Raw genomic sequence first — 23,507 nt, forward strand, 5'->3', positions numbered from 1 at the left:
CCCATATGCATACGTAGATACTGTACTCTATATCATCGACTGCATCCTTATGTAATACATGTATCACTAGCCACTTTAACTATGCCACTTGGTTTACGTACTCATCTCATATGTATATACTGTACTCGATATCATCTACTGTATCTTGCCTATGCTGCTCTGTACCATCACTCATTCATATATCCTTATGTACATATTCTTTATCCCCTTACACTGTGTATAAGACAGTAGTTTTTTGGAATTGTTAGTTAGATTACTTGTTCGTTATTACTGCATTGTCGGAACTAGAAGCACAAGCATTTCGCTACACTCGCATTAACATCTGCTAACCATGTGTATGTGACAAATAAAATTTGATTTGATTTGATTTGATTTAGATGGTGGAAGATTGCACCACACTATGACAAGGGAGGAGTTAGAATGCCTATCTATGGGTAGTCTAAACTGTGGCACAAATTGACAATCTTTTCATAAATTAATGGAGGAGTGAATGTTTGAGTCCAAGAGTCTTTTTCTCTGGCACTAGAGTCCTGCATCAGGCAAAAAAATAAATTGAGAGAGAACTTGGGTAAATACAATGGCGCAATTACACTTGAAAAGTGGACTGGCGATTTTCGAAAAATAGGCACGGTGGGCTTTTGGTTTCTCGCCGTCTAAAAACAGAAAGAATGAATTCAAAATAACAAACTGGCTTTATTTACCACAGTGTGGTAAAGTGAGTTGCTGAAACATGGAGTCCTTCTTTGCTGATGTGAAGAAGAAACTGAATGAAAGAGTCCAGCGATGGGAAAAAGGTTGCCCATATTTTCAAGACCTGAGCTACTTCATTTATTTATAAAATGTACTAGTTTCTTTAGTTAATTTAATATATTTGTTTCGGCTTAGCCTATTATGTAGCTATTTGTCAGCATTAAGCTGAGGTGACTCACTCATTCATGGCTTTGGATCAAAATATGTAAGTACCAACATTCTTTCTGACAGTCTTTAATAGGGAAATGTTTTGACCAACTTAATCTGCACATGTTGTGTGTGTTCAATTATTTGTGACATTGTGGTTACAATGAAGAACGTAAACAAAATAAATCAAATAAATCCAATTTACAATGAATAATCAGATGTGTTGCAAGCTTGTAATTTTATCAATTAAAAAATATATATTTTATGATTTTAAACAATACAAAACATACACATACAAACGACACCTGCCAGGACCCTCCTGCTCACACCCCCATCTCCACACCTCCGCGCCTCCACACGACCTCAAACTGCACCATTTTGTTTCTCTCCGCCGCCCACACGCATTTCCAACATTTGGATAATAAAGCATTTAAAGGCTGACATTGGTTGATTTTCAGTTTTTAAGTATATGTTTTTTCATGATGATTGACGAGAAAAAAAGTATCGTCCAACCCATAGGGTATCTCACTGCACCCTTATATGCCATGTCTGTGTGAAGACATGCACAAATAAAATTAATGATTGATTGATATACTGTATATCGAAGTAGGCCTTTATGCCAATAAATAAGTTACCCTAAAGCAGCAACAGTAAACAGGACTCTTAGGCCTACAGCTCCATGTCATGTCAATAACTTACCTTCTCAAAGATGACCTCTGGTGGACGAATTATCATTGATGGCAACAATGGCTGACAGTAAAATACTATGACGTCAAGCACTCTAACGTGCCATTCCATTCCGTAGCACACAACTTTTAAAGGAAGAACAACTGTACACCTGTTGTACTTGATGCATGTGACCAATACAATTTGATTTGAATTTCTCTCTCTTTCTCAGTCCTCAGTAAAGTAGGATAGGGTCACTGCATCCACCTAGGTCGGCCTTACGCATCTGAGGTGGAAGGTAGCTGAGCTACAGCGGTGTTTGGTAGACCGTGAGACATCCTGAAAATTTGTCTTCTCACAAAAAGCATCTGTAGTGTCAAAACGGTTTGGCCAATGACCAATCTGTGGAAAGATGAGACACTCACTCCGTTTGGGTCTACGACCGCCCCAAACATCACGGCTGATCCAAACTGTTATGCCAGTTTCTATCTTGCCCTGTTTATCTAAAGTTTTGGAAAAAAATATCAATAATCATATGACTGGCTTTCTTGATATCTATAGTATTCTCTCTGGTATGCAATCTGGTTTCCACTCAGGTTATGGATGTGTCAATGCAACATTAAGCATCCTAAATTATGTCACCATTGCCCTTGATTCTAAGCAATCTTGATCTGCTGTTTTTATTGAGCTTTTGATACGGTAGAACATTCCATTCTTGTGGGTCGGCTAAGGAGTATTGGTTTCTATAAGGCCTGGTTTGCTAACTACCTCTCTCAAAGATTGCAGTGTATAAAGTCAGAACATCTGCTGTCTCAGCCAATGCCTGTCACCAAGGGAGTACCCCAAGGCTCGATCTTAGGCCCCATGCTCTTCTCAATTTACATCAACAACATAGCTCCAGCAGTAGGAAGGCTCTCTCATCCAGGCTCTCTCATCCATTTATCCAGGCTCTCTCATCCATTTATATGCAGATGATAGTCTTATGCCCAGCTGGCCCCAAAGCTTTCTTAATGTCCAACAAGCTTTCTCTGTCCTTAACCTTGTTCTGAACATGTCACTCTCCCCATTGGTGTGGTTACTACCTCTGAGGGTTTAGAGCTTGAGGTAGTCACCTCATACAAGTACTTGGGAGTATGGCAAGATGGTACACTGTCCTTCTCTCAGCACATATCCAAGCTGCAGGCTAAGGTTAAATCTAGACTTTGTTTACTTTATCATAATCACTCCTCTTTCACCAAAGCTGCCTTAACGAAGCCTGATTCAGATGACAATTCTACCCATGCTAGATTACGGAGACGTAATTTATAGAATGGCCTGTAAGGGTGCTCTCGAGCGGCTAGATGTTCTGTACCATCCGCCCATCAGATTTGCCACCAATGCTCCTTATAGGACACATCCCTGCACTCTATACTCTTCTGGAAACTGGTAATCTCTGTATAGGCCTCACTCCCCTCCTATCTACTGCAGCCCTCATCTTGCACATACAACACCCATTCTGCCAGTCTTTCTGTTAAAGTTCCCCAAAGCACACACATCTCTGGGTCGCTCCTCTTTTCAGTTCGCTGCAGCTAGCTACTGGAACGAATTTAAAAAGCACTCAAACTGGGCAATTTTATCTCCAGCTCTACCTTCATAGACACAATCACGGACACTCTTACTGACACATGTGGCTGCTTCGTGTGATGTATTGTTGTCTTTACCTTTTTGCCCTTTGTGCTGTTGTCTGTGCCCAACTATTTTTGTACCATGTTTGTGTTGCGACCATGTAGTGCTGCTGCCATGTTGTGTTGCTACTGTGTTGTCATGTTGTGTTGCTACCATTTTGTTGTCATGTGTTGCTGCCATGCTGTGTTGTCTCAGGTCTCTCTTTTTGTAATGTGAAGGTGTCTCTCTTGTAGTGATGTGTGTTTTGTCCTACATTTTTTTATTTAATCCCCTGTCCCCGCATAAGGCCTTTTTGGCAAGAAATTTTGCTTTATTAATTTGACTAATATCATGGTGTTTCTATTTCAAGAAAAATGAAACCCTCAGGGTTTCTGTTGGGATGGAATGGAAAATATGGCACTGTACAATATGACGGTCATGAGTAGGCTACAGTACTAAGAGCAGTACTAATGGCCCGGCACTGGCATTGAACCAGCATCTGTAGCAACACAGTTTGCACTGTGATGCAGTGATGCATGCTCCACTTGGGCACTGTACAACATGACTGGTTGGGAGTAGGCTACAGTACTACAGTAAGAGCAAAATAATCCTTACATTTCCACCTCCTAATTGTACTATAAGTTTCTCTTAGAATAAAAACCTTAGTATAAGAAAAGTTTTAGTCAGTAATACTGATGAGGATTAACAAAAAAATAAGTGTATTTTTCCAGGTGTGCAGGACAGAGGAAAAGCAATTTATACACTATTGTTCTAAATTCAATCACCTTCCATCATTCAGTTTACTGAAATTCAATTTTGAAGTTGTGCACAATTATCAGTTTCTATTTGGTTTATGTCGCCCATTCATTTGGAACCAAAAGCATAATCAATGCTCTAACTCCCCCTTGTGCTGGACTGGAGCAATGAAGTAGTGACGCAGGGTACCGTACTAAACCACAAATTACCTCTAAGTCCCGCAGCAACCACTGAATCTAACTAACATAGCTAACATTAAACCAAGTTCATTAGCTTTAGCTAACTGCAGATTCATACTACATAATTCCATGCTTGGTGGCTAGCTATCACAATCTGTGTGTATTGCTACTGTATGGGTTGGGATTATTCAGCTAGCATGTTCGCTACATGTCTAAACAAAAGACCACTTCACCAGATGATAACATTACCCATCAAGTTAGCCAGGTGTCTCTGGGGGTGATTATGGCCATCTATTGTATTTCATGGAGAAGTGAACAGGTCCAGACAATGGAGACCCCCCGATGGCTGGGGGGTGACAACTCATTTTCATTTCTCTAATGTTATTTTTTGTTGTTTGCTGGTGCACTATTCTTCTGACCCTGGGCAGCCAGGTCTCATCTATTTTTTTAACTCCTCGCAAATGAGGCTTGTTTGGTATCTGCTGTGAAGGAATACCACAACAAGTCAAGTACTTGATTGATGAAGGCATGTCATCCAGTAAAGGCAGCTGCACGGTCATCAACTACGCGTACCATTTCGTTACTATCTACGGAGTTCAGGAAACACGTGTGGATCTGAATTGTGACAACTGCAGTGGCCATGCACATGTCTGTGCGGTGGTATTGTGCCTGGTGGACCATGTATAAGCTCCACCACAGTCTGGACCTTTGTAGCATGCTATAGGTATGGGTGCGGCCGGAGGCATGGCCAAGCCGAAGGTGCCATATTAATTTGTCTGCAAGCCAATTTTGAGAGAGCTGGTTTCGTGGGGAGAAATATGGTGGAAGTGGATGAACAGTTCGATTCAAGCAGCGTGTCAAGCAAATTTGGTGAAGAAAAATGATCTGAATGAACAACATTAGTATCGAAAACTGGAACAAAAAGGAAATTGGAGTGGATACGTGTATGAATGATAATGAATCACTTCTTGTTGGGATGTGTTTGTTGAGTAAGGACGCATATGTGGAAGATCTCTTTGAGTTGTCGAAAATGGTGAAGTATGCGCTGGGAAAATTGTCTGTCTGTCAGTAACCAGGAGGGGTCTTATTTTGATTCATTGTATTTCTGAAGAACAGAGGAAGATTGTAGTGAGTGTCAAAAGAATCCAGACAACAGAAGTTTTGTGTTTTGAACTTTGGAGTAGAGCACCACTCAAAGGAGTCATCTCAGGGGTGACGACGGATGTTCAGGTTAAATGCCTGAATAGAATTACTGGTGTGATTGGTGCCCGGCGTCTGACCCGCTGGGTTAATGGAGAAAAATAAGAAAGTCTTCCAATCCTGTTGTTTTTTGATAAAGAGCAAATACCTATGCAGGTGAAGCTTGGTTATGCAAGATATTCTGTAAGAGCTTTCATTCCCAAACCATTGCAGTGTAAGAATTGTAAAGGATTTGGCCATGTTTCAAGTGTGTGCAGACAGATGGGGTATATTGAAGAATGGTGTGTAGAAGGACGACGGTGTTGCAATTGTGGTGGGGATCATGATCCCGAGTTCATGGAGTGCCCTGTAAGTGTGAAGGAGATTGAGGTGGCAAAAGTTAGTGGTCAATCGAATCTCCTATGTGGAGCCGATTAAAAATAATTGAGAAAACAAGTGATAGTAGTGAAGATGTGGTAGTGGACGCATCACAGCCTGTAGTAAATGTTTGCTGCCAGGCAAAATATACCCTGAGTGTTAAAAAGGTGGATTTTGTGGCATTCATTGCCACAGTTATAAACTGTACTGCACAAATTTCAAAGACACTGGACATTATTGTGGCTGTGGCAGAAACGTTTTTGGGTACTGGCACCGGAAGACCCGCCTTCCCAGGTTCCCCTTGAGCCTATGTAGGGATCAGAACTGTTTTATTTTTTTAACAGAGATGTTTTTTGATTTAGTTTGTTTAGTAATTTATTTATTTTGCGCTGGAAGCCTGGTCACACTGAAGAGGAAATAGTCAATCTGATACTTGGAAATTGTAACTTGAAATTGGCCAGCAGTCTCAGAGGGACAGCCCACACAGTTGATGAGCTTGTGCAGATTGGGACCCTCATAGAAGCTCACTAGTCAGGCCAGACCATCTACTGGAACCGGGTGAATGCTAATAACCAGGAAATGTGGCCACCAGATGGAGGCAAAGGCACAAGATCCAAAGTCCATCTGAATACAGTTTTGCCTGAACGCTCTATAACCAGGGAAGATGACCGCTGACCAAGATCGTAGTACCCGTGATGGTGCGGGGGGTGAAGTGCAAAACATTGTTGGACACAGGGTGTTTGTTCCTTCTGTTGCAAGAATCCCTTTATAAAGAAACCCCAATAATCTCTGAACTCGGCCTCCGACCGCAAGGCACTACAAAGGGTAGTGCGTACGGCCCAGTACATCACTGGGGCTAAACTGCCTGCCATCCAGGACCTCTACACCAGGTGGTGTCAGAGGAAGGCCCTAGAATTGTCAAAGACACCAGACAGCCCAGTCATAGACTGTTCTCTCTACTACCACATGGCAAGCGGTACCAGAGTGCCAAGTCTAGGACAAAAAAGCTTCTCAACAGTTTTTACCCCAAGCCATAAGACTCCTGAACAGGTAATCAAATGGCTACCCGGACTATTTGCATTGTGCCCCCCCCAACCCCTCTTTTACGCTGCTGCTACTCTCTGTTTATCATATACTGTATGCATAGTCACTTTAACCATACATTCATGTACGTACTACCTCAAATGGCCCGACCAACCAGTGCTCCCGCACATTGGTTAACCGGGCTATCTGCATTGGGCATTTCACTGTAAGGTCTACACCTGAAGGTCTACACCTGTTGTATTCGGCGCACGTGACAAACAAACTTTGATTTGAACCTACGCTTTGAGCAAGCATTTGTCTTGGCAGATGGACAAAGCCATTCTGCCTGTGAACATACCAAGATGCTCTACACTTTCTGAGAGGACACCTTTTGTAATGCACAAGTCACACCTAGCCTTCCCATTGTGCTGGGTCTGCACAGGCATGTATGTAGCATGACATCAAGGACGGCAGGAGTACCATCCTTTTCTCCAGGGCATGGTCGGATGGGACGAGCCCAGCTGTGAAGGATCATCAGTGGTAGGGCTATATCTTGCAGCACCCCCCAGTGACCATCTAAGGGACAGCCACATCAAGGCTCTTGTGGAAAGGGTTGATGTAGACACATCCACTAAGGAAGCCTTACATAACCTCCTGTACCAATGTTCAAAGGTCTGTACAGACTGACTGGGACAAACACAGGAGGCAACCCACACGATCCAAACCACAGATGAACAGCCAATCAGAGAAAAGGCTTAGAGTATCCCCAATGAAGAAGGTTGTGATTGAGGAGGTGAAGATAATGGTTAAAGACTGCATTCAACCATCCACATCTCCCTGGGCTGCTCTGGTTGTCCTTGTTAAGAAGAAGGTTGGCAACATCCGATTCTGTGTCGACGACAGAGGTCTGAATTCAAAAACACACCTCGATGCCACTCTGACATCAATGCAAATGTAATCTCAAAACAAATCAAAATCAAATCAAATTATATTTGTCATATGTGCCCGAATTCAAGTGGAGACCATTCCATGAAATGCTTACTTACAAGCCCTTAACCAACAATGCAGTTCAAGAAAGAGTTAAGAAAATGTTTACTAAATAAACTAAAGTTTAAAAAATTATAAAAAGTAACACACAAAAATAATAAAAAACAAGTATTCAGACCCCTTGACATTTTCCACATGTTACGTTACAGCCTTATTCTAAAATGGATTAAATAAAAACAATTCCACATCAATCTATACACAATACCCCTTAAAGACAAAGCAAAAACAGGTTTTTAGAAATGTTTGCAAATGTATTACAAATAAAAAACAGATACCTTATTTAAATAGGTATTCAAACCCTTTGCTATGTGACTCAATTGAGCTCAGGTGCATCCTTTTTCCATTGATCATCCTTGAGATGTTCCTACAACTTGAGTGGAGTCCACCTGTTGTAAATTCAATTGATTGAACATGATTTGGAAAGGCACACACCTGTCTATATACGGTCCAACAGTTAACAGTGCATGTCAGAGCAAACACCAAGCCATGAGGGCAAAGGAATTGTCTGTAGAGCTCCGAGACATAACTGGTGAAGGGTGGCAAATAAATTCTGCTCCATTGAAGGTCCCCAAGAACACAGTGTTCTACATTATTCTTAATTGGAAGAAGTTTGGAACCACCAAGACTCTTTCTAGAGCTGGCCGCCGGCCAAACTGAGCAATTGGGGGAGAAGGGCCTTGGTCAGGGAGGTGACCAAAAACTGTCCTGTTGGAAGGTAAAACTTTCTCCCCAGTCTGAGGTACTGAGCGCTATGAGGTAATATGTGTAGAATGATGAGAGAATTATTTATTTGGTAAATCAATTTCATAATTTTAACTTTATTTTACTAGGCAAGTCAGTTAAGAACAAATTCTTATTTTCAATGACGGCCTAGGAACAGTAGGTTAACTGCCTGTTCAGGGGCAGAACGACAGATTTGTACCTTGTCAGCTCAGGGATTAGAACTTGCAACCTTTCGGTTACTAGTCCAACGCTCTAACCACTAGGCTACCCTGCCGCTGTCATAACAAAGTGGAAAAAGTCAAGGGGTCTGAATACTTTTACTTTTCCTGAATGCACTGTATATGTAAAGACTAGATTAAATCAAGAATAGTCTGATGGGTGACTATTAGCCTATCACAGGTGAATTATATATTATCACTTGTGAATGATGCCCAGCATAAGGCATGAACAAATGCCTATTATTATTTGTTTATTAAGCACATGAATCTGCTTTACGAAAGGGTGTAGAGCCTAACTGTCATACATAAGCAGCACATGAGTTTCAAGTTTGGGGAAGATAATTTTCACAAAAATGCACCTTTTATTATAAAAGCCTTATATGCAATATTACATTTGCGGTCACCTTTGATAATGGAACATTCATGCTTATAGCCTACTGCCATGTGCGCATTGCTGCGCATTTAATGTGACGAAATAGCCTTATCGTTTATTAACATTTTAAGCTAAACTTTCTGATCTGTTGCATCAGAGTCATTGCATACAACAGGCTTTTTGATGGTAGTGGTTGTATTAATTTGGGGTCTATCACATCCCACAACTGTCCCAGACTATGTTTGGAATATCTATTTCTCGCACAGAATTGAATAGGTAAACTATTGTACTTATGGGGGATAGTAGATTGACATAGGCTAGTGCTTTTGCTGTTCATTAAGCCTACTCCATCCTGGTGGCTGACGAAAAGTAAATGTGGACAGTTCTTCTAATATTTTCAATTTGCACTTCGGAATTGGATAAGGATGCGCGCAGTTGTGTCCCTGATTTGTCTTTCACTTGTAGCATGTGAGAAAGACCCGATCAACTCACACACAGCTCTGACACACACACACTTACCCCACCAGACATGCTACCATGGTTTTTTTTCAGTCGCCAAATCCAGATAAAATTCAAGAAAGCGTGCAGTATTATATCGAGCCATTATTGTATGGAACACCGTTCCATCTCATATTGCTCAAATAAACAGCAAAAAATGTATGTAGTTCTGTCCTTGAGCTGTTCTTGTCTCTTAATGTTCTGTATTAGGTTTTGTGTGGACCCCAGGAAGAGTAGCTGATGCTTTTGCAACAGCAAATGGGGATCCTAATAAAGTACCAAATACCAGAATGCTCAGTGTGGCGCAGGTGACGTTGCCTACCCTCACCACCTGGGGTCGCCCTGCCAGGAAGTCCAGGATCCAGTTTCAGAGGGAGGTGTTCAGACCCAGAGTCCTTAGCTTGGTGACAAGCTTAGAGGGGATAATGGTGTTGAACGCTGAGCTGTAGTCAATTAACAGAATTCTCACATGGGTATTCCTCATGTCAAGCATTTCGCTACACTCGCATTAACATCTGCTAACCATGTGTATGTGACAAATAAAAAAAAATTTGATTTGTCTAGGTGGGCGAGGGCAGTGTGGAGAGCAATTGAGATTGCGTCATCTATGGATCTCTTGGAACGGTATGCAAATTTGAGTGGGTCTAGGGTGGCTGGGATGATGGAGTAAATTAGTGCCTTAACCAGCCTCTCAAAACACTTCATGATTCCAAAAGTTAGTGCTACAGGGCAGTAATCATTGTAGCAGTAATGAAGCCTTAGAGTTCTTAGGAACAGGGCTGATTGTGGTCATCTTAAAATATGTGGGGATTACAGACTGGGACAATGAGAGGTTGAACATTTCCATGAATATGCCTGCCAGCTGTTCTGCGCATGCTCTAAGAACACAACCTGGAATAACGTATGGGGCCCGCGGCCTTGCGGGTGTTCACCTGACTATAGACCCTTTGTCACGTTCTGACCTTAGTTCCTTTGTTTTTATTCTTTGTTTTAGTATGGTCAGGGCGTGAGTTGGGGTGGGCAGTCTATGTTTGTTTTTCTATGTTGGTTTTTGTGTTCTGCATAGTATGATTCTCAATCAGAGGCAGGTGTCGTTAGTTGTGTCTGATTGAGAATCATACTTAGGTAGCCCGGATTTCACTTTTGATTTGTGGGTGTTTGTTTCCGTGTGTGTGTTTGGGCCACATGGTACTGTTTCGGTTTTGTAAATTCCCGTTGTTATTTTCTATTTAGTGTTCTGAGTTTTAATAAAAAATCATCATGAACACTTACCACACTGCGCTTTGGTCCGATCCTTACTCCTCCTCAGACGAAGAGGACGATGCCCGTTACACCATTCTCACGTCGGCCTCAGAGAGCGAGATCACCCAGTCCTCTGGGTCGGTGATGGCCCTAACACCCGACTCGACGTTGTTGTTGTCAAAGCGTGCACAAAATGCACTGTTTGTCTGGTAGAGAGGCATCGTTGGGCAGATCACAGTTGGATCTTCCTTTGTAATCCATCTTGGGCTGTAGGTAAATGCTGCCAGGAGATGGTGATATTTCAAATAGGCCTATCTTGTGTATCACTATGACTAATTATCTAGTATTTCAGTTTAGACAGATGGGTTGCATCCCACTATGTACCAATGTTCCAGCTACACGTCTGTACAAGTACCTGCGCCAGTTGAGACAGAGTGGAGGAGTCAGAACAGGGAAGCAGGTCACTGCCTTAACCAGTGACTGTCACCCCCTTATCACCTTGTTGCCCTAGCGGTAACAACCCCACTGGACACAAAGTAGTAGTTAGCTAGCTAGTGAGCTGGAGAACTGGGAGGTTATTTTGAATGAGTGCATTTCACAAGTGACTAGTTTGCATCATCTACCTGCATCACCATGGCAAAGGTTTTGCCTACAGGCTACAGAAACCGTTAGATTGTTCAGGCTTGGCCTGCCCATCCAAACTCATGACTGGAAGAGGACCCTACCTACAACTTTTATTTTCCGAAATGTCCAATAGGGTTAAACATCCTCCCCAGACCTGTTGCTCTAGGTCTTGGATTTCCGAGACTACTAACTAGCTAATAGGGGAGAAACACAACCTACAACACAAAAGCTCCGCAATGCTGAGAACATTGGTGGAATACAGACATTACAATGAAATTCAACAATAAAAAACAAATGTATTGTACATAGTAGGAAATCCACTAAATGTGTTGAACTTATTAGAAAATGTATTAATATGCCCAAGATTATCAAAAGACAATCAAAATGCATCATTGATTCATATTTTCCTTAAACTTTCTGAAGAGGCAATGCAGGAATGCCCCTGTGTGTGTGTGTGCTTGTTATTCTACCACTTTGTGTAGCCATTAGCGACGATGATAATGATGATAATGATAAGTCTTCTGGTAGATGGAAAAGCATAACAAAAAACCTTATCAATTAAATGTTAACTACAATGTAGCCTATTCCTACCAGGTATAATGATATCAGGAGTTTTTGCATCAAACCAGTGTAATTGCAAACTCTGCAACTACATGTGTGTTACAGAAAAAATGGTAGCCAAACAAGTCTCAATGCTGGTGCTCAGGTGAATGAAAAATGTAGATCTCTTAGATTTTTCAGAGACGTTAAACTTTTCCTGATGTAGTTTAAGCATTGTTGTGGACTTAGAACATCACATTTTGGGGGTTTTCTATAAATAAATAAAAATGATTTTTAAGAGCAAAAACTTGGAAAATGAAATTTGGGAAAAAACTAAACGGAATTAGACAACTGATTTTATAGGGCACTAATAAAACTAAAACTAAATAATACAAAAACAAATCTATAAGCATTTTTCCGCAGGTAAGTAGAGACCCAACCAGTCCAGAGAAAGGGTCTGAAAATGTATGGCTCTCCAGTTAATATGTGAGCTGAGGTAGTGGGGGAATCTCTGAAGAGCCGCTTTATATACAAAAAGTAGGTACTTAGTCCCTTGATAGAGGCATGTTTATCAGCCAGAGAGGTAAAAATGGATGAGAAAAATTAAGTTCCAAACAAGGTTCTGGGATGCAGCAAGTAGAGTAAAGCTCTGAATAATATAGGTCATGAAGGAACACCTAGGGCGAAAAAAAAGATCTTAACAATCGTGACCGGCCGGCTCGAATTTAAAAAGTTTTTTTTATTTTTTTTAACATTTTCCGTTTCTGTCACGGATGCCATGGATGACCTTAGTTTGAAGATGTAATCCGGAGACGTGTTTTATTCAATAGCCTTCTCTGTGCTCTCTTTCTCTGCATGCAGTGCCTTCGAAAGTATTCAGACCCCTTGACTTTTTCAAAATTGTATTACGTTACAGCCTTATTCTAAAATTGATTAAGTTGTTTTACCCCCTTCATCAATCTACACACAATACTCCATAATTACAAAGCAGAAACAGCTTTTTAGATTTTTAAAAAATAATTTATAATAAAAAAAACATAAATCACATTCCCATAAATATTCAGACCCTTTACTCAGTACTTTGTTGAAGCACATTTGGCAGCGACTACAGCCTTGAGTCTTCTTGGGTATGACGCTACAAGCTTGGCACACTTGTATTTGGGGAGTTTCTACAATTTTTCTCTGCAGATTCTCTCAAGCTCAGGTTGGATGCACAGCTATTTTCAAGTCTTTCCAGAGCTGTTCTATCAGGTTCAAGTCTGGGCTCTGGCTGGGCTTTTACATGAATCTAAATGGGTTTCCTTATTAGCCCAGTCAAGTAGAGCTCAAGAAAGATATTCTTAAACTGATCTGTGGAAGTCAATCAAGATTTAGATCTCCTATTAAAACTGCATTGTTGGTTAAGGGCTTATAGGTAAGCATTTCACTGTAAGGTCTACTACACCTGTTGTATTCGGGGTATGTGACAGACAAAATTGAGTGTCCATAGTAACACAATCTACATAACTTGATGAGCTAGCCACAATAGGCTTCCTGATTTGGATTTAACCTCTAGCGTCGAGCAATCCCGTATCCGGGAGCGTAATTATAGCCTCAAGCTCATTACCATAACGCAACGTTAACTATTCATGAAAATCGCAAATGAAATGAAAGAAATGTATTCACTCACAAGCTTAGCCTTTTGTTAACAACACTGTCATCTCAGAATTTCAAAATATGCTTTTCAACCATAGCTACACAAGCATTTGTGTAAGAGTATTGATAGCTAGCATAGCATTAAGCCTAGCATTCAGCAGGCAACATTTTCACAAAAACAAGTAAAGCATTCAAATAAAATAATTTACCTTTGAAGAACTTCGGATGTTTTCAATGAGGAGACTCTCAGTTAGATAGCAAATGTTCATTTTTTCCAAAAAGAGTATTTGTGTAGGAGAAATCGCTCCGTTTTGTTCATCACGTTTGGCTAAGAAAAAAATCCGAAAATGCAGTCTCTACAACGCCAAACTTTTTACCAAATTAACTCCATAATATCGACAGAAACATGGCAAACGTTGTTTAGAATCAATCCTCAAGTTGTTTTTCACATATATATTCAATGGTAAATCATTCGTGGCAGCTGTGTTTCTCCTCGCAGCTGGAGATTACGCAATAATTGCAACGGAGGACACCAAGCGGCCACCTGGTAGATGTAGTCTCTTAAGCTCAATCTTCCAATGATTTGCCTACAAATACGTCACAATGCTGTCGACACCTTGGGGAAACGACAGAAAGTCTAAGCTCATTCGTGACCCATACACAGCCATATAAGGAGACATTGGAACACAGCGCATTCAAAATCTGGGGCACTTCCTGTATGAAATTTCATCTTGGTTTCGCCTGTAGCATTAGTTCTGTGGCCCTCACAGACAATATCTTTGCAGTTTTGGAAACGTCAAAGTGTTTTCTTTCCAAAGCTGACAATTATATGCATAGTCGAGCATCTTTTTGTGACAAAATATCTTGTTTAAAATGGGAACTTTTTTTATCCATAAATTAAAAGAGTGCCCCCTATATCCAAGAAGTTAAAGTTGCAGAGCTAATAGTAGAATTCAGGTAAATGTGCACAAGATTACTATAGACAATACCCCTACACTTATGAGCACATGTTGCAAAATGATAGCTCTCCTGTGAAGTCGTGACTTGCGACTTAAACCTAGTTTCCTGAATCGAGTCACATATTACACCTTTCTAATTTTGACAGAAAGTGGTTTCATTTCAAGTTAGTGTACTGTTAGCTAGTTAACGTTAGCTGACTGTCTCACTATCTAACATAACATTTATCTCAGAGACATTTGCTTGACTAGTTATAGCCTACTGTCAGCTAGCTAATATTGAACCTGGTTGCTTAGCTACCTGCAGATGCATGCAGGGTAGTAACGTCATTAGTTGGGATTATGGTTCATTGTTTACCTAGCCAGCTAGCTACATGTCTTAACAAAAGACTCTCGTCTAAGTGTGCCAGAGCGCAGAATAACTGTAAATTCATCAAACGCTCAAATGTTTCCTGATCTCTCTTTTGTCTCTCAGATATAGGGGGGGGGGGGGTGTTGTTCCTTGTAGTGAGTCTGTTGTCCTATATGTTTGTATGGGCTAATAGCAGTAAGGCCAAATACAGTTTTTACATACAGTATTTACTTTTGATACTTCAAGGGGTCTTAAAATTCTAAATCAAATACACTGCATGACCAAAAGTATGTGGGACACCTGCTTGTCCAAAATCTCATTCAAAATCATGGGCATTAACATGGAGTTAGTTGCCCCGTAGCTGCCATAACAGCCTCCACTCTTCTGGGAGGGCTTTACACTAGATGTTGGAACATTGCTGCGGGGACTTGCTTCCATTTAGCCATACATTGGTGAGGTTGGATACTGATGCTGGGCAAATAGGCCGACAGTCGGCGTTCCAATTCATACCTAAGGTATTCGATGGGGTTGAGGTCAGGGCTCTATGCAGGCCAGTGAAGTTCTTCCACACTGATCTTAAAAAATCCTTTCTGTATGGACCTCGCTTTGTGCACGGGGGCATTATCATGCTGAAACATTAAAGGGCCTTCCCCAAAGTTTTGCCACAAAGTTTGAAGCACAGAATCGTCTAGAATGTCTTTGTATGCTTCACTGTAACTATCGCGTGATTGTGGAGGCCAGGTCATCTGATGCAGCACTCCATCACTCTCCTGCTTGGTCAAATAGCCCTTACACAGCCTGGAGGTGTGTTTTGGGTCATTGCCCTGTTGAAAACAAATGATAGCCCCACTAAGCGGAAACCAGGTGGCATGGCGCAATACTGCAGAACTGCTGTGGTAGCCATGCTGGTTAAGTGTGCCTTGAATTCTAAATAAATCATAGACAGTGTCACCAGCAAAGCACCATCATACCTCCTCCTCCATGCTTCACAGTGGGAACCACACATGCAGAGATTATCCATTCACCTACTCTGCATCTCATAAAGACACGGCGGTTGGAACCGAAAATCTAATTTGGACTCATTGAACCAACGGACAGATTTCCATCAGTCTAATGTTCATTGCTGGTGTTTCTTGGCCCAAGCAAGTCCCTTCTTATTATTGGTGTCCTTTAGTAGTGGTTCCTTTGCAGCAATTCGACCATGAAGGCCTGATTCACTCAGTCTCCTCTGAACAGTTGATGTTGAGATGTGTCTGTGAAGCATTTATTTGGGATTCAATCTGAGGTGCAGTTAACTCTAATGAACTTATCCTCTGCAGCAGAGGTAACTCCTGGTCTTCCTTTCCTGTGGTTGTCCTCATGAGAACTAGTTTCGGCATAGCGCTTGATGTTTTTTTGCGACTGCACTTGAAGAAACTTTCAACGTTCTTGAAATGTTCCGTTTGGCTGACCTTCATGTCTTAAAGTATGGACTGAAATGATGGACTGTCGTTTCTCTTTGCTTATATGAGCTGTTCTTGTCATAATATTGACTGGTCTTTTACCAAATAGGGCTATCTTCTGTATACTACCCCTACCTTGTCACAACACAACTGATTGCCTCAAATGCATTATGAAATTCTACAAATTTACTTTTAACAAGGCACACCTGAAATTCAATTGAAATGCATTCCAGGTGACTGGTTGAGAGAATGCCAAGAGTTTGCAAAGCTGTCATCAAGGCAAAGGGTGGCTACTTTAAAGAATCTCAAATAGAAAATATATTTTGATTTGTTTAACACTTTTTTGCTTACTAGATGATTCCATATGTGTTATTTCATAGTTTTGTAGTTATTCTACCATGCAGAAAATAGTACAAATAAAGAAAAACCCTTGAATGACTAGGTGTATCCATACTTTTGACTGGTACTGTAGGTATTCAGACCATGTAGGTCTCCTCCTGACAACACCACTACTGAGATGTCACCCGCCAAAGCATGTAGGCTAAGAGTAAGGTGCTTAACGTCCATTATCTAAATGACCGCCTCCATTAGCACTGATGACTGTATTCATGATAATGTATCCAAGAACACTCTATAACATGTGACCATGCTCTCCCTGCTCTCCTCCGACGTATTTTATTTGAACAGAGGAGTCGGTCACGCTTGGCTTTGCTCGCTCCGTTCGTCCCCCTAATGAGATTTGTGCCCCCAATTAGAGAAGGATCGTTATGAAGAGGGCTGACGGTCTCTTAATACAGCACATTAAAGGGATGTGCGACAGTCATCCCAGCACTAATTAAGTCAATTCAATTTCCTAGCGTGGAATCGTAATGCTGTTATTCATTTGGTGGATTTGGAGGAACCTGAAATTACAGGAATTTCCTTTTAGCACACCGTCTTCGATGTTCTCGCATCCCAAATGGATCCTTGGATGCTCAACAAGAATGACCGGCCAGTTAACAAGGAGCCGGGATGATTCCTATACCACCCGGTGCTGGAAGGCAATCTAGGACTCTAATCGAAAGTCAAATATCCAATTTGTGGTTATAAGAATGTCTCCAAAAGTAGTGAATCAGCAACAGTCTCAGTTAGGCAGTGGGATGGTTGAGCTGAAGGCCACTGGAGCTGCTGTGGAGGAGAATCTCTCCCTTACCCCCCCCCCCTTTATCCTTTATGCTGATTGCAATAAAATGATAATTAGAGAAGAAGATACACTTATATTGACTCAGTCTAATTCACTCTTTAATTGTGAGGTGTATTAGTACAATCAGGCTCTTAATGAGGTGCCTGAAATAACTTCTTTATAAGGGGATCCAGTCAAATTAACAGCACTAATGGGTTTTGGCACAGTGCTGCGTGGTTATTTATTGCACTTATGTATCAGTTTGTATATTTAGCACGCTTTTATACCGAGACCGGTGAGCAAATGGATGTTTATTAGACTCATAAACCAAAGCGAGGGGAGCTATGTGTTTGTGTAGTGTGTGTTGGCCTCCAACTCTCACTCACACACACACACACACACACACACACACAGTAAAACACACATACAACACTATAAATAAAGGTTTTTGCCAATTTAGACTCATCCTTAAAATCATGTCATCAATTACACTTACTGAAAGAAATGGAGACCTGCACACTGTCAAACTTTGCGCACACACAGACACGTTTTCTCTCACAGACATACATGACAACACACACAAAAAGTGGGACCCACAAAGCCCCGTTTCACCCCTTACTGATAATGCATAGAACGTAAAACTATTCCTCCCCATGGAAAGTTATGGTGACCTTGGAAAATGCTGGAGGGCATTATTTTTAGAATGTGTTTACACCTGTGTTTGCTTGGGGCAGTTCTGCTTAGCAAAAGTGGCCCACTAGGCGGCTCACATTCCATGCCCAGGGCCAAGCCGGCGAGCCAGGCTTCTTACCCATTTAAAGTTTGAGAATACGGTTGTGTGTGGTGGAGGTAATGCACAGTGAGGGACTGGTCATTTGAGCCACAAAAACCAAAGTTGTTAAATAGAACAGTAGGAGTAGGATTGTGTTTGTGATATTGATGTGTGAGAATTAAACTCTTGCACTGGCTGTTTCTCCCTGTTTTTCTCCCTTTTCTCCCTTTTCTCCCTCACTTTCTCTCACTGCTTCTCTCTGTTTCTCTTTCTGTCTCTTTCTCTGTCTCTCTCTCTACTTTGTCTGTCTCTCTCTCTACTTTGTCTGTCTCTCTCTCTCTTTCCAGCATTCTGCGAGGAGGGGTGTAGGAGCGGAGGTACCTGTGTGTCGCCCAACACCTGCATCTGCCCCTCAGGCTTTACGGGACGTCACTGTGAGACAGGTATGACTGTAGTACCACACTGTTCAAAAAAAATATGTTGATTGAATGTAAAATTGTATGGCAACCAGATGCAATAGGATTGTACGTCTGCTCAACAAAATGGCATTGAAGTTGACTCAATGTACAACTGTAAGTGTAAGGCAACCAGCTGCAATAGGTTTGTAAGTTTCCTCAACATTTGGGCATATAGCTGAACCTACATAAAGTTGAAGTCGGAAGTTTACATACAACTTAGCCAAATACATTTAAAAGGACAATTCCTGACATTTAATCCTAGTAAAAATTCCCTGTCTTAGGTCAGTTAGGATCACCACCTTTTGTTTTAAAACTGTGAAATGTCAGAATAATAGAAGACAGAATTATTTATTTAATCTTTTATTTCTTTCATCACATTCCCAGTGGTTCAGAAGTTTACATACACTCAATTAGTATTGGGTAGCATTGCCTTTAAATTGTTTAACTTGGGTCAAACATTTTGGGTAGCTGTCCACAAGCTTCCCACAATAGTTTGGGTGAATTTTGGCCCATTCCTCCTGACAGAGCTGGAATAACTGAGTCAGGTTTGTAGGCCTCCTTGCTCGCACACGCTTTTTCAGTTCTGCCCACAAATTTTCTATAAGATTGAGGTCAGGGCTTTGTGATGGCCACTACAATACCTTGACTTTGTTGTCCTTAAGCCATTTTGCCACAACTTTGGAAGTATGCTTGGGATCATTGTCCATTTGGAAGACCCATTTGCGACCAAGTTTTAACTTCGTGACTGATGTCTTGAGAGGTTGCTTCAATTATCCACATCATTTTCAATTATTAATGATGCCATCTATTTTGTGAAGTGCACCAGTCCCTCCTGATGCAAAGCACCCCCACAACATGATGCTGCCACCCCCGTGCTTCATGGTTGGGATGGTGTTCTTCGGCTTGTAACCCTCCCCCTTTTTCCTCGAAACATAACAATGGTCATTATGGCCAAACAGTTCTATTTTTGTTTCATCAGACCAGAAAATATGATCTTTGTCCCCATGTGCTGATGCAAATTGTAGTCCGGCGGTTTTGGAGCAGTGGCTTCTTCCTTGCTGAGCGGCCTTTCACGTTTTGTCGAATATAGGACTCGTTTTACTGTGACTATAGATACTTTTGTACCTGTCTCCTCCAGCATCTTCACAAGGTCCTTTGCTGTTGTTTTGGGATTGATTTGCACTTTTCGCACCACTTTTCGCACCAAATCTCTAGGAGGCAGAACGCGCCTTCTTCCTGAGCGGTATGATGCTGCGTGGTCTCTTGGTGTTTATACTTGCGTGCAATTGTTTGTACAGATGAACGTGATACCTTCAGGCGTTGATGATGAGCCAGACTTGTGGAGGTCTACAATTTTTTTCTTTCTGGGGCCTTGGCTGATTTCTTTTGATTTTCCCATGATGTCAAGCAAAGAGGCACTGAGTTTGAAGTTAGGCCTTGAAATACATCCACAGGTACACCTCCAATTGACTCAAATTATGTCAATTAGCCTATCAGAAGCTTCTAAAGTCATGGCATCATTTTCTGGAATTTTCCAAGTTGTTTAAAGGCACAGTCAACTTAGTGTATGTAAACTTCTGACCCACTGGAATTGTGATACAGTGAATTATAAGTGAAGTAATCTGTCTGTAAACAATTGTTGGAAAAATGACTTGTGTCATGCACAAAGTAGATGTCCTAACCGACTTGCCAAAACTATAGTTTGTCAACAAGAAATTTGTGGAGTGGTTGAAACACAAGTTTTAATGACTCCAGCCTAAGTGTATGTAAACTTCCGACTTCAACTGTACATTCTGAAGTCGAATTGTATGTTCACTCAACTTTGAATTTTAGGTTGAATGAACTTGCAATTTAACTTGAGAATTGAGTCTACCTTATTTGCATATTTCTCAGAGTTCCTATCTAGTGAATTGTAGTTACCACCCATGACTGTTTGTTAGCAACAGAGACATGGTTTTTGTATGGTTTACAAAGATAAATATGTTATCTTTAAACTTTGTATGACAATGCATTACATGCACTGAGTGTACAAAACACCTTCCTAATACTGAGTTGCACCCCATTTTGCCATCAGAACAGCTTCAATTTGGACACTACAAGGTGTTGAAAGCGTTCCACAGAGATGCTGGCCCATGTTGACTCCAATGCTTTCGGCAGTTGACTGGTTGTCTTTTGAATGGAGCATTCTTGATACACATGGGAGACTGTTGAGCATTGAAAAAACAGCAGCGGTGCTGTTCTTGACATACTCAAACTGGTGCGCCTGGCTCCTACTACCATACCCCTTTCAAAGGCACTGAAATCGTTTGTCTTGCCTGTTCACCCTCTGAATGCCACAATTGTCTAAAGGCTTAAAAATGCTTCTTTAACCTGTCTCCTCCCATTCATCTACACTGATTGAAGAGGATTTAACAGGTGATATCAATAAGGGAGCATAGCTTTTACCTGGATTCACTTGGTCAGTCTGTTATGGAAATGTGTTGCCGACCTGGATGTAGTCTATCACAGTGCCATCTGTTTTGTCACCCAAGCCCCATATACTACCCACCACTGTGACCTGTATGCTCTCGTTGGCTGGCCCTCGCTCCATATTTGTCACCAAATCCACTGTTTCCAGGTCAACTATAAGTCTTTGCTAGGTAAAACCCTGCCTTATCTCAGCTCACTGGTCACCATAGCAGTACCCACCCATAGCACGTGCTCCAGCAGGTATATTTCACTGGTCATCCCCAAAGCCTATTCCTCCATTGGCCGCCTTTCCATCCAGTTCTCTGCTGCCAATGAATGGAACTAATTGCAAAAATCACTGAAGCTGGAGACTCATATCTCCCTCACTAACTTTAAGCATCAGCTGTCAGAGCAGGTGGGTCGCTAGCGGAATGCCTGCGCCAGAAAGGTTAACGACCATTCCACAGGTGCATGCATGTTCTTTTTGTTTATGTTTATGAATTGTTTATGGTTCATTGAACAAGCATGGGAAACAGTGTTTAAACCCTTTACAATTAAGATATGTGAAGCCAAATGTAACACATCACTGAGCACCACTCTTCATATTTTAAAGCATGGTTGTAGCTGCATCATTTATTTTATTTTATCTTTATTTAACTAGTCAAGTCAGTTAAGAACAAATTCTTATTTTCAATGACAGTGGGTTAACTGTCTTGTTCAGGGGCAGAACAACATATTTTTATCTTGTCAGCTCGGGGATTTGATCTTGCAACCTTTCGGTTACTAGTCCAACGCTCTAACCACCGGGCAACCTGCCGCCCCAATCATGTCATGGATATGCTCATGATCGGCAAGGACTAGGGATTCATTTTGGGAGCTAAGCACAGGCAAGATCCTAGAGGAAAACCTGGTTCAGTCTGCTTTCCAACAGACACTGGGCGACAAATTCACCTTTCAGCAGGACAATAACCTAAAACTCCAGGCCAAATATATACTGGAGTTGCTTACCAAGACAACATTGAATGTTCCTGAGTGGCCTAGTTACAGTTTTAACTTAAACTGTCTTGAAAATCTTTGACAAGACTTGAAAACGGCTGTCTAGCAATGATCAACTTAACATAGCTTGATGCGTTTTAAAAAGAATAATGGGAAAATATTGTACAATCCAGGTGTGCAAAGCTCTTAGAGACGTATATAAAAAGACTCAGAGCTGTAATTGCTGCCGAAGGTGATTCTAACACATACTGATTCAGGGGTTTGAATACTTATCTAATCAAGATACTGTGTATTAGTGTGTTATTTGTCATTAATCTGAACTTTTATTTAGATTTTTTTTCCCCACTTTGACAGATTGTTTGGTGTAGCTCGAATGAGGAAAAAAAGTCAATTAAATACATTTTAATCCCAATTTGTTACACAACAAAATGTGGGAAAATTCAAGAGGTCTGAATAGTTTCTTGCGCTGTAGATAGCTACCATACAATTTCCAAATGATCTTGCCATTCCAAAGTTGTATAATCCCCGGCCAACTTTCAGCCAATAACTTTTTTCACCTCAAACTTTATTCTTAATGTGCACCAATAAGGTTTTAGGCCTGGACATTTCACCATTTCAGCTGGTAGGCTTGTTTCAGATGTGTTAAACTGCTTAGATAATAAAAATAATTGTGCTGCCTCTCATTCCAAGGTTGACTGAAATAGGTCTGGATAAGGCTTCTTTTAAGTGGTTTGAGAACTATCTGTCAGACAGGACACTGATTTCAGATGGTGTTAAGTCTAGTTTCCTGGATATTATGAAAGGTGTAACACAGGGGTTGTTATTGGGACCTTTTCTCTTTACTATGTTAGACCAATATTATTTATATATCTGTTAACTTGTAATTAGTCTGTATGCTGACAATACTGTTATCTATGCCATTGCCCCAACTGTAGACCAGCCGTTGTTAGAGCTGCAATCTGACTTGGTTGCCTTACAAAAAGCCCTGGTTGGTTTAAAACATATATTCAGTTCTCACCACATTAAATACATGTCCTGTAATTCTTGCAAAAATGTTTTAGATGGACTACATATTTATTCATTGAAGGATTCTCTCATCGATTGGGTTCCCGCCTATAAATATCTGAGCATTTGAATTGACAAGGATTTAACGTTTTAAAAAAGCATACTAGTGAGCTTGTTAAAAAGCTAAGATTCAACCCTTTCCACTCGTACCAGTATACAGGTTAAAAATGGCCGATTTGGGCACTATTAAGCATCTAAATTGGAACATAGTGGCTGTACATACGTAGGTCATAC

At 41.1% G+C, this 23,507-nt stretch overlaps 1 protein-coding gene across 1 annotated transcript in view; it reads left to right on the plus strand.

Annotated features, from left to right (window-relative positions):
• LOC112232151 (protein kinase C-binding protein NELL1-like) overlaps positions 1-23,507 on the plus strand; it is a 439,953-nt gene that overhangs the window by 371,949 nt on the left and 44,497 nt on the right. The window contains exon 15 of the mRNA XM_042330745.1: positions 18,654-18,749. Within this exon, the coding sequence (XP_042186679.1) occupies positions 18,654-18,749 (96 nt within the window). The remainder of the gene's footprint in view (positions 1-18,653; positions 18,750-23,507) is intronic.

Source organism: Oncorhynchus tshawytscha, linkage group LG12 (assembly GCF_018296145.1).
Source record: "Oncorhynchus tshawytscha isolate Ot180627B linkage group LG12, Otsh_v2.0, whole genome shotgun sequence".
Classification (NCBI taxonomy): Eukaryota; Metazoa; Chordata; class Actinopteri; order Salmoniformes; family Salmonidae; genus Oncorhynchus; species Oncorhynchus tshawytscha.